The 13,470-nt window shown below is 40.5% G+C and overlaps 1 protein-coding gene across 4 annotated transcripts in view; it reads left to right on the top strand.

Moving 5' to 3' along the window:
* Window positions 1-13,470, top strand: part of LOC132402040 (E3 ubiquitin-protein ligase RING2) — a 54,747-nt gene that overhangs the window by 16,596 nt on the left and 24,681 nt on the right. For 2 of the 4 annotated variants that reach the window (XM_059984523.1, XM_059984524.1), the window contains exons 2-3: window positions 8,697-8,785; window positions 12,307-12,397. In XM_059984523.1, coding sequence (XP_059840506.1) covers window positions 8,721-8,785; window positions 12,307-12,397 — 156 coding nt within the window. In that variant the 5' untranslated portion in view covers window positions 8,697-8,720. The remainder of the gene's footprint in view (window positions 1-8,696; window positions 8,786-12,306; window positions 12,398-13,470) is intronic. The other 2 variants (XM_059984522.1, XM_059984525.1) reach the window with 1 other exon arrangement.

Raw genomic sequence — 13,470 nt, 5'->3', positions numbered from 1 at the left:
GGCTTTGTCCCCTCACTCCGAGTTACAGCCGAGACCAGGCTGCACCCCCTCCATCCGCCCCTGCTCTCATTCCAACAAATCAGCCGAGCGAGCTAGCGGCGTACCGGATTAACAACGTCTAAAAAGGTCTTGCAGTCACAAGAAAGGTGATCATGATGGCCACTCGCTATCTGACTGTGAGCCTCCATCGACTCAGGCAGCAGCACGTTGCACAGCTCCTTCATTATCTCTGCCGGTGACGAACTTGCTGAAGGTATAGACCTGCAGTACCTTGAGTTCTGAACGTATCGCAGGATCTTGTGACCATTTTTAGTACGCTTAAGTACAATGGTAGCACTTATGCTGACCCCTGTAGAAGCCGCCGTGACCAGTTGTGCCACCATTTTACCAAATCTTTGCAGCGAACAATAGAGGAACTATTCCCAGAGGGAGTGGTAAAGAATTGGGAACAGGATTGAAGGTGGTAGGTAAGAGGAACTGAGCATGAAGTGAAGAAATTTCTTTTTTTCCCTGTTGCATTCAGTGTCTGGGATGCAATTCCTGAGATGACAGTGTAGGCAGAGTCGATTACTGTATTTGTAGGATTGCTGAATCAAAAGAAAGAATTTACAGGGCTACAGGAAGAGTGCTGAAAGGAAAGGACAAGTGAATGGGGTTAGCTGGATTGCATTCGAGTAGTCTGGTATTGATTTAATGAGCTGAGTGCCCTGAATCTGTTCTGTGATGAATAATTCTATGACATTCTAGCCTACCAACTGATCACGTATCAGTGTTGGCACTCACATTGCAAAGAAATACTACAAATACTAGTTTAAGTTTGAAGTGATTTTTAAACAGGAACCCGTAAAGAGGCTTTGAACAAAGGTTTTGGTGCTGAGTTGTGCTTGTTGTGGCAAATTAAGATGGTAGAATTTGAAAATGAACAGACGATGGTAAGTTTAACTTTTGGTTGTTATTAATGGTAATGCTTTAATGAAATTACAAAATACAAAGCCTTTTCTGGTACCTCAGGAATGAGATTAACGAGTCAGAGATGAACCAGGAGGCTTGTGCTCTGCTGAGGGCTAGATCTGTGGCATTCCAAGTCTGGTGACCCAGGTCTGTAGAGGAAAACCAGTTAGGACTTGCAAGGGGTTATTTCAAGAGGTAAGGGACAATTCTGCATGAGGTTGGAGGTGAAATTGGATGCGTGTCAACTCTCGCAGGGTTGGCAGGCCATTACTTCTTACAAAGTGAAACTTAACACCTTGAATGGCGATGCTTCACTCCCAGATAAGCTCAACACCCCTTATGCTCACTTTGAAAGGAAAAATAAAACTACAACAATGCAGATCCCTCAGCACCTGCTGACCCTGTGATCTCTATCAGAGGTGGACATTTGGCCGACATTCAAGAGGGTGAATCCTTGCAAGGCAACAGACTCTGATGGATTATCTGGTAGGGCTCTGAAAAGTTGTGCTAAACAGCTGGCAGGGGTGTTCAAATACGTTTACAATCTCTCTTTACTACAGCTGGAAGTTCCCACCTGCTTCAAAAGGGCAACAATTATACTGGTACCTAAGAAGAGTAGTGTGAGCTGCCTTAATGACTTGTCCACTGGCACTTACATCTACAGTGATGATGTGCTTTGAGAGGTTGATTATGGCTGGAATCAACTCCTGTCTCAGTAACGATCCGGTCCCTCTGCAATTTGCCTATCGCCACAATAGGTCTACAGCATACCCGATCTCATGGCTCTTCATGAGGCCTTGGATCACCCTGGACAATACAAATCTCTAGGTCAGGATGCTGTTTAATGACTCCAGCTCAGTGTTTAACACTATTGTTCCTACAGTTCTGATCAGAAAGCTCCAGAACCTGGATCTCTGTACCTCCCTCTGCAACTGGAAGACCACAAACTGTGCAGATCGGAAACAACATCTCCACCTCACTAACAGTCAACACCGGTCTACCTCGGGGATGTGTGCTTAACCCATCACTCTGCTTTCTCTACACCCATGACTGTGGCTAGGCACTACTCAAATGCCATCGATAAATCTGCTGACTACACAGAAGCAGAATTTCAGATCGTGACGAGGGGGTGTACAGGAATGAGATGTATCAGCTAGTTGAGTGGGTGACAGCAACAGCCTTGCACTGAACATCAGTAAGACCAAAGAGCAGATTGTGGACTTCAGAACTGGTAAGATGAGGGAGCACACAGCAGTCCTCACTGAGGGATCTGACGTGGAAAGAGTGAGCAATTTCAAATTACTAGGCATCAATATCTCTGAGGATCTAATCTGGGTCCAACATATCGATGCAGCTACAAAGAAGGCACGAGAGCAGCTGTATTTCATTAGGAGTTTGAGAAGATTTGCTTTCTCCAAAACCACAGGGAAATTTCGACAGATGTACCGTGGAGACCATTATAACTGGTTGCTCCACCTTCTCGTATGGGGGAGCTACTACACAGGACCAAAGTAAGCTGCAAAAAATTTGTAAACTTAGGCAGCTCCATCATGAGCACTAGCCTCCCTAGTATCCAGGACTTCTTCAAGGAGTGATGCCTCAAAACCTCGGCGTCCATCATTGAGGACCCCCATCACTCAGGTCATGCCCTGTTCTCATTGCTACCATCAGGAAGGAGGTACAAAAGCCTGAAGGCACGCACTCAGTGATCCAGGAACAGCTTCTTCCCCTCTGCCGTCCGATTACTGAATGGACATTGAATCAATGAACACTACCTCACTATGTTTTTATTTCTATTTTTGCACCACTTATTTAACTTAACTATTATATATACATATATATATATGTGTGTGTGTGTGTGTGTGGGTATATTATATGTATGTGTATTTTTTTACTGTAATTCAGTCTCTTTTTTACTCTTATTCATTGCAATGTACTGCTGCCACAAAGTCAACAAGTTTCATGATATATACCAGTGATATTAAACCTCATTCTGATCTTTGGAGAAAGTGTAGCTGAGGAGTGCGGGAGAGTCAGTGAATCAGGGAAAGAAGACCATTGATACATGTTATGAAAAATAGTGGAGGCTTTTTTTTCCTCAGACTGGCAAAACTCAAAACTCAGAGAAAATGAACATGGTGATTTATGAAAAGGAACTATGTTGGATTTGATTTTTAAAAAAATATTATTGGAATGTTACTTTTTGTTGCATGTGTTATTCACACAACAGTGTCTTTTGACAAACAAGTCTCATTTGAAGCTTCAGTCATTCTCATGTTTGTTAATCTAATAATTCTGTTTCTATGCTGTTTCAACTTTCTTTCATCAAGCTGAATCAATATCATTGTGTTTCTAAACTTTATTTGCTGTGAAGTAATATTAAGTTGCCTGGTTAAGAGCAGATCACATCAAGGTATTAATCTGTAACAGACAGAAGATTAAAACTCTGAAGAGACATATTGATTGCAAATAAATAAAACAGGCAATTTAGAAATGTGTATTTATTATGTCCTTGACTGAGTCAGATCTTTATGTCTCGACTCCTAGAGAAAACTATCAAATATAAATAATAAGGGTGAAAGTTGTTTTGGAGCAGCAGCTGCACCAAGCTTGGCTCGTAAGCCTGGGTGAAGATGCAACGCTACATATTGAACACAAAGGAAGTAGAAGGTTATGGATACCTAAATGATCATGCAACCAATATATCTGATCAAAATCTGTCACCCAGTATATGTTCAGCCAAGAATAGCGGTGGATATCCAGGCAAAGTAAGGAATACAGTCTCGGGCAGCAGGGCGCCACATTGGCACATGTTGGAAATTATTCTGAAGTGAGTGTGTGTCTTCAGCCGGAAGTGCTGAGTGGTGTGTCCTTCTTGGCCCTTTCCCAAGGTTTCTTGTGGCCTGGATGTCATTGATTGGTTAATCCATTTTCTACATTAAAAGGACAAATGTGTTAGATACTATGAAATCAAATGAAAACATGAGCTTTGAAGATCATTGAGTCTCTGATGTGGTAGTCAGATGATGTTTTAAAAAAAAAATTACATCCTTGTGTCCCAGTCACATATATTTAAAATTAGCATAAATCTAACCTGACCAAGTGCTACCATGTCACATTCTTAGTAAAATGGCCTGTGTTTCCATCAAGCTGTAGTTAATTACCAAAACTTTGCATACCTAAACTCATTCATTGGATGTAATAGCTGGGTTTAGTGTCATATGACTGTCAGAAACTGGATAGAGTTGATGTTTGGTTAGCTTGTTGCTACCTGAACCATGCTTCATGTGGGATCAATCATGCTAGCATTTAGAAGGTGGAAATTTCTGGTCATCAGTTACTTGACATCAGAGATAGTTTAGAGGCAATGGAGTTTTGAGATAAATAGTAGAAATTAAATATGACGTCTGGGGACAGGTTCCGTGTTTCAGATGAGAGAATAAGTAGGGAGAAAGAACAAATCTTTGGAAGATGTCATAATTAAGCATAGATGAAAAACTATTGATGGTGATTGTTTTGATTTTTGCTCTTTAGTACAAGAAGATTTGAATTCAAGAGTAAAGACATATTACTGTAACTATAAAGGATACTGGTGACACTGCATCTGGAATCTCTCTACGCCCCTAATGCTGCTGGCATTTAGGGCAACAATGGTCCTCCATCTCTGGTGGTGTTCAAGGCTTCCTTCATTGTATCGGTAGCTCGGTTTTCACTACAGTCAGTGATGCGAGATCCGGGTGGAGACTCAGGAATACCATCGCACTCAAATGTAGAAGGATTCTCCGTTACTGTTTCCGTAACATTTTTGTTTCACCAATCAGGGTTGTTAGTCTTGAGTTGAATCCCTGACCTGGAGGATTAGTGGACCCACTCTTAGTCTAACCTCTACCCTTTGACCTGTTCGGCATCGGTGACCTCACCAAGAGCAAAAGCACAATGTCCTGACTCCAGCCAACTTAGTTCTCCGGGTCATTGAGGCACACAAGCATCTAAACCAGAGCAAGGCTGTGGCCCTCTTGAAAGACTACACCTGGAATATTGCATACAGATCTGGTCTCCCAACTTTGGATAGACTTGTGGCAGTGAAAATTGGTTAGTTTGTTTCTGGGGTGGCTGCTTTCCTGTATTGAGAAGAGAATAAACAGATTTGACCTATTCTCTCAGAGGGATGAGAAATTGCTCAAACATGCAGCTTTCTCAAAGGGCCTTGCGTAGATTTCAGAATAAGGATTTTCCCCATTTAGACTTGAGGTGCAGAAGAATTTCTTCACCCAGACAGTAGTGAACTTGAGGTCTCCATTCAAGAATAAGAAGCTCAGCTGTTGAATATGTTCAAGATGAAGATTAATAAAATAAAGGGCTATGAAATTAGTACAAGAAAGTGTAGCTGAGTGTAAGGAAAATGATCAGCTATGAACCTTTTGAATGATAGATGGATAGATTAGCTGCTTTATTGACACCAAAAGAAATCAGTGTCACAGTAGCATTACAAGTGCACAGGTATAAATATTAGAAGAGAAGTAGAAAGGATAAAAAATATAAGTTACCTCAAACAGTCTAACAGGAGGGGGTCATCACTTCCCCAGCTATAGGTTGACTCAATATTGGGCCTAATGGCTGAAGGTAAGAATGACCTTATATAGTGCTCTTTGGAGCAGCACAGTTGTTTTAGTCTTTTACTAAAAGTGCTCCTCTGTTCAGCCAAGGTGGCATGCAGAGGGTGAGAAATGTTGTCCAGAATTGCTAGGATTTTCCATAGGGTCCCTTGTTCTACCACAGCCTCCAGTGTGTTCAGTTTGACTCCAGTAACAAAGCCAGCCTTTCTAATCTTACTGAGCATTGCCCCAGCACCCCACCGCATAGAAGATTGTACTGGTGACAACAGACTTGTAGAACATGTGAAGGAGAGGCCTGTATACACCAAAGGACCTCAGTCTCCTCAGTCAACTCTGGTCCTTTGTGTACACAGCCTCTGTGTTGGTGCTCCACTCAAGTCTGTCATCCAGGTCCACTCCCAGCTAATTGTAGGTCCTCACTGTCAACAGTATCAGGGAGCAATGCAGGCTTGGTCTTCCTAGTCCATCACCATCTCCTTTGTCTTACTAATGTTGAGCTGTAGATGATTCATCTTACACCATTTGATAAAGTCGTCCGCCAGGGCCCTGTATTCATCCATCTGTCCTCCCTTTATACACCCAACTATTGCTAAGTCATCAGAGAATTTCTGCAGGTGACTCAGTGTTGCATCTAAAGTCCGAGGTATACAGGGCAAACAGGAAGGGAGCCAATACAGTCCCTGTGGGGCCCCAGCGCTGCTTACAGCCATGTCTGACACACAGCTCTGAAGCCGCACAAACTGCGGCCTGACAGTCAGATAGTCTATTATCCAGAATACAATGGAAATGCCAGTCTGCATTGAATGGAGTGTTTCCCCCAGCAATGAGGGCTGTGTGGTATGACAGAGCTGATATGTGGCCAAATGGCTTTCCTTTCCCCTTATTGATATGTGTGTGAATGGAAAGGCTACTGTGGTCAAATAAACTTTTTGGTTCTTTAAAAAAAATAGAAAATTCTTGGGGGATAAAAAAGAAAAATTGCTTTGTGGACACTTATCAATGAACAAATATTTGATCTGTCTGAATATGAGATTTCACAAAATGTATGTTATGGCACTTTTCTTAATTAGCTCTTTCAGTTTGTTCCATCGCAAATACATGATATGAATCTAAATATTTGTGAATAATTGTCCAAGGGCAGCTAAATCTTCACCAATCCCAAAAGGAAAAACTTTTGCAACTTGGGAAGGTGATGAGGTGTATTTGTTTTGTAGTAAAATAATCCTTTAATCATGAGGATATTTGGCTTTTGAGAGAGTGAATGCACTTAGTAAAACATTCTTAATTAATCTTGTGGGGAAACTTGACATAATTTGTGGGGTTGTGTCTACAGAAAATGGGGACTTCATCTGTTTGTATGTTAATACATTTGGATAGGCACCAGAGACTACCATGAATGTGGCTTGATACCTGTCGGGAAAATGATGGTTTACCAATCTGTTCTCATTTAATTCAATGTATTTCATGAAACAACAATAACTGCTTTGTTGATTTAAGTGTTGCAAGTAGTCCTCTTCAGCCCAACTCACCTTTGCTGTTCCTAAGCACCTTCTTGAGCGAGTGCCATTTCCTACATTTGACCCACATCCTTTCTCACCCACAAACCAGTCAAATGTATTTTACACATTATAAATGCACCCACCTCTACCACTTCCACTTCTGCTGGCAGATTGGTCCACATACCCACTTGTCTTTCAGGTCCCCTTTAAATCCTTCTCTTCATCTTAAACCCACACCCTCTCTAGCCTTGCACACAAAATGTGGGGGAGCTCCACAAGTCAGGCAGCATTTATGGAGGGAATAATTTCTTCCTCCTCCCCATTTTCCATTCCCCATTTTGGTTCCTGCTCTTCTGGCCTGCCCATCTCTTCCTTTTTGGAGGCCCTCCTCCTTCTGTTTTGAACACTGTGCTCTCCTATCAGATTCCTCCTTCTTCAGCCCTTTAGTTCTTCCACCTATCACCACCCAGCTTCTTATTTCATTTCCACTCCTCCACCCACCCACCTTCTTCCTCATTTGGTCCCACCTATCAGCTGTGGGCTTGTGCTGCTTCCCCTCCACCCACCTTATTCTGGCTTCCGTCCACTTCCTTTTCAGTCCTGATGAAGGGTTTTGGTTTGTAATGTTGACTGTTTATTTCCCTCTACAAATGCTGTCTGACTTGCCGAGAACCTCCAGCATTTAGTTTTTGTTGCTCAAGACTTCCAATGTTTGCAGAATCTCTTGTCTTTATGATCATCTAGTCTTGGACTAGCTGGGGAAAAGACTGACCACCCTCCTTTATAAAATCATGAAGACCATCGATAAGGTCACCCCCTCGACCTCCTTCACGCTAGAGAGAATGGTGCCAGACTCCCCTTATGAATCAAGTCTCCTGTCCAGCGACATCCTTATGAATCTTTTCTGCACCTTCTCTAACTTAGCCACATTCTTCCTATAGTATGATAACCAGAACTGCACATAATATTCCAGGAGTGGTCTCACCAACACCCTGTGCAGATGTAACATGATGTCCAAATGCTTATGCTCAGTCAGTGCTTGATGCCAAGTATACCATATGCTGCCTTCAGCATTTTGTTGCCACAAAAAGAACTATGTACTTGCCCCCATAAGTCTCCCAGGGCTCTGCTGCTTTCTGTGTAACTCCTGTCCTAGTTTAACTTTTTAAGGTGCATTGCTTTGCACCTGTCTGAGTTGAACTTCATTTGCCAATCCTTTCTCAGTTGATCAAGATCCAGTTTTCAACTTGAACAACAGTCTACACTACCCACGACTCCACCAATTTTGGTATCATCCCCAGATTTACCAGAAAAGACTGGGGAAAAGCTGAGCAGATCAAGCAGCATCTGTGGAAGGAGAAATGATTAACATTTCAGGTCCAAGGTCCTACATCAGACACTTCATCTGTTCTGAACTGGAAATGTTAATCATTTCTCTTTCCTCAGATGCTGCCTGATCTTCTGAGTATTTCCAACGTTTTCTGTTTTTATTTCAGATTTGCAGCATTTGCACCTTAGTTTTCATTTATATTGAAGTGTTCTGTTTGGAGGAGGGATTTGAGAAAGTGGGATAACAAAGCACTGATGAGTAAAACTTTCAGTTTTCATGTTATTTAATTGTTTCTTACAGTGATGGCACAAATTGTGCAGACCAATGGAACCCAGCCTCTCAGCAAAACATGGGAGCTCAGTTTGTATGAACTACAACGAACACCACAGGTAATATCATATTTACATACGTTGTTGCGGGGTCATTAACTTTGCATTGTAGTTGAAATGCACTGGCTCTTTCTCTAAGAATAATCTTTAGACATTTTTGTTTCTACCTATTCAAGATGGGAATTCTGAATCAATGTAAAGTCAATAGCACCTTTGGGAAACTGGCAAGATCAGAGCCACATGCTTAAATTTATGTGGCCTCCAATGTTTGAATGTTGGTTTTCACTAAACACTGGCCATTCTACTGCAGCTATATAAACAAGTGCACCAGTTTTGGGAGTTGGGTTGAGCTGACAGAAGTTTAGGGACCCACTGCCCATGATCTTTGCTCACCTACATCTAACCTGTATAGTATGTAGAGGGACTAATTCACTGGCCTGAAGGATCTGTACTCTGTCTGAGCAGTAACAGTATCTCAGTTCATGAAAGCTTTAGTTTAATAATAAATATAAATACTATATATTACACATTTATTTTTGAAGTAACATGCTTGTGTTTTGATCATATTGCATCAACTTTAAGTATATGTATACATTGTGTTTATATAAAAAAAAGGCTCTCAGATCCGACATGATGGGACAGAAAAGCACAAACACCAATTATCTACATAGCTACATTTATTAGGACAGAACAGAGCAAGCATTAAAATACATAACTAGGTGTGTATGGGCCCCTCTCACTAGAGCACAGCTCCCACTCATTTCACAGTGCCGTTCACGACCAGCCCATCAGTAAAGCCTTGGAAAAACTACCCGCAAGTCCCCTGACCACTCTACTTTTATCCCCTTTCCATTGATATGGACTGCAACATAACACCATCTCAAATCAGTGAATCACTTGTCACCACCCCTGTGTTCAACTAAGTTTCATGCTGTTCCTATGGTTGTAATCAAATCTCCTGCAGCCAGTCCTGTTACATTCAAGCTCACAGTGGTGGTAAGGCGTTCAATTAGCACAAAAATTAACCCTTTACAATATAGTATGATAAATATCATCACTCCTGAAAAAAAAATTATTTAAAATAATTGGTGCTTCCCTTCAGAAATAACAATCTCTGATATTGATTTGGGTAAGTTAGAGAAAAATATCTGTTCTAAACTTTTACCACATTTTTCTACATCATTCTGACTTTACCTATTCTCTTCCTCACTTTTCTGACTAACTGTGGTTGTCTCTTTGCACTTTCTACTCCTCCCCCTTCTGAATCGTTTAGTCTTTATTGTTTCCACATTCCCTTTAGTCTATTTCAATTTCCCTTGGTTTTTGTCTTCTCTTTTTCTTCTGCTTCTGCCTTATATTTTTTCCTATTTGTGCTGTGCAAATCAATTTTCCCTGTCTGCAACCTAACTATATTTGTTATTCTTCTCTGCCTGCCCTTTTTCAGTTTTCGGTTTTATTTGAATCTGTCATTTTTGCATTCCTCATCCTCTCTCCTTTCTCTCTGATTGGGGCTTGGACATGGAAAAAGAAGCAGCAGCCCGATAGAAAAAGGTAAGGAATTAATGATCTAAGAGAAGCAGAAGCTCGTCCCAGAAGAGACAACTGGGTCAAGCGCCAGCAGCGGTGAACTTAATGATAACGAAGAATGCTCCTATCACAAGAGATCTGGCAAAAATCTGAATTTAGAGAAAGAAAATTCCTGAAAAATCCAGCAGGTTAGTCAGTGTATGTAGGGATAGAAACAAAATTAATAGTTTGGTTGATGACCTGGCAAAATCTAAATCCATGAAGGCACGGAATGAGTTTTCCTCATAGAAAGGCTCTTTAGGTCATAAATCGTGCTTGCAGTGTGGGTCTCACTCATCTACCTTTCTGGTAGTTGTAATGTACAAATGATCTGCTATACAGTTTTTCTATTTCATTGTCACATTCGCATTTATATTTTGTAAAACAAAAACCATTATTGTAGGTTACTAAAGGCAAGCAGAATAATTGACAGATTATTATTTAAATATTAAAGCAATTGCAAACAATTGTCTTGCATCATTTATATTGAATATGTTATCCACAAATATTTGTTGCAGTGAGATGTTGGATAAATCACAGACATTATGAGAGGGGCTACACTCCAGATGCACAAGTAGAAAATGAAGTTAGTATTCCAAAGCTAAACAGATTAAATAATCCACAAAATTGCTGGGATTGGGTTGATGGAATGTAATCCAGTTAATTAAATGAATGTATTTGTGATGTTTTGGCTGATATGGTTGTAAATTCTACAACTTAAGCAGTGTTGGATGGTAATGTTTAGTGATGTTTAAAGTGAACCTGAGCAATTATACACTAAATAACATGACAATCTTCGTGAAATAAAAATGTCACCACTTTCTATGAGTAATGTAAATAACATTTGTATCATGGGAATAGTTGGTATGATTTTAGAATGATTGGGCTCTGTGATAATTTTATGGATACTCTTTGAAAGGATGAAAGATGAAGTAATTCAGCTATTGTAATTCAAGTACTGCAATGGATTTGAAGATCAGGAATCATTAAATATATATTTTTTTTAACTTGGGCTTGTTTTATTGTGAACAAAGTCACTGAAGCTAGTGGATACAAAAGTGTTTTATTCAACAAAATGAGACACTCTTGGAGGAAGAGGCCTATTTGACCCAATATTACATGACATTTTACATGCTGAGGTTCAAAGGTGACAGGACAATGCTATAGTTAGAATGTACCTACAATCTTCCTTTAGAATTGCATATAATTTTCACACCTCCTTCTTTGCACACACACTCCACACACCCAAAATGAATGTTAATCAGCATTGTCTGGTTTTCGATCAACAGGCATCCACAGCTCCAGAAAACTGTTGTCCAGGGCTACAATCTACAATCCACGTTCAGGTCTATAGATTGGTTGCTGAAGTTAAGGTTTGCTATGTACCCAACTCCAGAATTCACCCTGACATTGTAATGGAAGAAGCATGGTGTTTGTCACGGATGACCGATTCTGTTCTGGATATTCTTGAAGGTTCAACATCCAACCTCTCCTTTTGTCTCCTTCAACTGGAATTCATCTTTATTGCTCAACAGTCTTTTGATGGTGTGACCCTTAGCTGTGCATGTAACAATATTACTTCTTACAAAATGTGACAATGTAGTTTCTTCACTTCCATTTGTGCTTCTCCCATTTCTGAAAGGTGGAAGAAGAAATGGTTCTGTTATTATGTGTAAAGCAGGCAGTTAACTGGGACCAAAGAAAGAATTCAGTTCTTGTATAGTGCACTAAGGAACTGATTTTTATTTTGATTATATGCACACATACAGTGCATTCTAACCCATTTCAAAATGTTTTATGACATAGAAAGAAACACAGCATTTACATTTTCTAGCTCCATGGCAGATTGCATTTTTTAAGAGGGGCAATTTTTCAGAGCCTTGTCAGGACAAAATCTAAGTGGAGGTTCCTACCTGCTGTTGTTCAATTTAACAGATCTGACTTACTGTATTTACAAACCAGGTTTTTCTTAGCTAATTAGGAAGCTAAAGTTATCCTCATTTGTTATTTTATAGATGCTGTCAGAAAAGGATTTTGGAACAATTAATGAACTATATTCAGTCTAATTGCAGTTATCAGTCAAGTAAACTTTGGCCTGGAAACGAGGTAAATTGCTGTTGTATCAGTGGTGCCCAGTTGCTGGCATACTGGTTTGTTCACTCATTCTGAATTGCTTAAGAGTCAAATCACACAGGAACAGGGAATTGATCCACAGGAGGATCGCTGATTAAATTTGACTGGAGAGAATAACACTTAGTAGAACTACAAGATGTCATCTAATTATATGAAGAGTTGGATTGATGTGGCAAGGTAGGAATTTGGTGTTCCTCGGGTAAAGTAAGGATGGAAGTTGTTTGGGATTGGGAATAAGTGTCTTGTGCCGTGGTTGGGCTGAACTTCTGGGGCTTCACAGCCTTTTATGATTTTGGCATCTCTTGTGACCATACAGTAACTCATCAATATTCTTTCAAATTTTATTGGAGGAATAGCATGAGTTAACTGTTTAGGGAATGGAATATACAGAAAATAGCCATCTTTTAGCATGACACATGAATGAGCTTTAGAATTCATGATATTTAATGTGGTGTCCGGAGGGAAAGTGTTGCATAGCAGCCCATTTTATTTAAGCATCCCTCCCCTCCCCCCACGCCGATTTAACCCTAGCCAAATCATGGGACAGTTTGCAATAACTAATTAACCTATCAAACAGTATGTCTTTGGACTGTGGGAGGAAACCGGAGCACCCAGAGGAACCCCAAGGAGCGAACGTACAAACTCCCTACAGCAACGTGAAATGAACGCTGGTACTGCAAAGCATTGTGCTAACTATTACGCTGCTGTATTTTAATTGCGGGGATCACCTTGGTGGGTGTTGCACAGTTCCTGGAAGCTGCTCAAAGACACTGGGTCTTGTAGACATGCCCTTGACCAGACTTGGCAACAAAGAAACGTTTAAAAGAAAGGGAGGATAAACACACTAAATTTGGAATTTAAAGATTATTAGAAAATAAAAGAAGGAATACTCAGTATGTAAAGCACCGATTCTAAAGAAAGAATTCTGGGGTTAGAAATCCAGGTGAGTGGCTTTTCGCTCACCTGAATATGAAAGTGTTCTTATATGAACTGAACATTAAAGTGTTCCTTTAAAATTTGCCAACATGCAAATTTTGTGATTCGAG

This window comes from Hypanus sabinus, chromosome 11, assembly GCF_030144855.1.
Source record: "Hypanus sabinus isolate sHypSab1 chromosome 11, sHypSab1.hap1, whole genome shotgun sequence".
In the NCBI taxonomy this organism is placed as follows: Eukaryota; Metazoa; Chordata; class Chondrichthyes; order Myliobatiformes; family Dasyatidae; genus Hypanus; species Hypanus sabinus.
The sequence above is the reverse complement of the archived record's forward strand: the minus strand, read 5'-3'. Positions and strand labels throughout refer to the sequence as shown.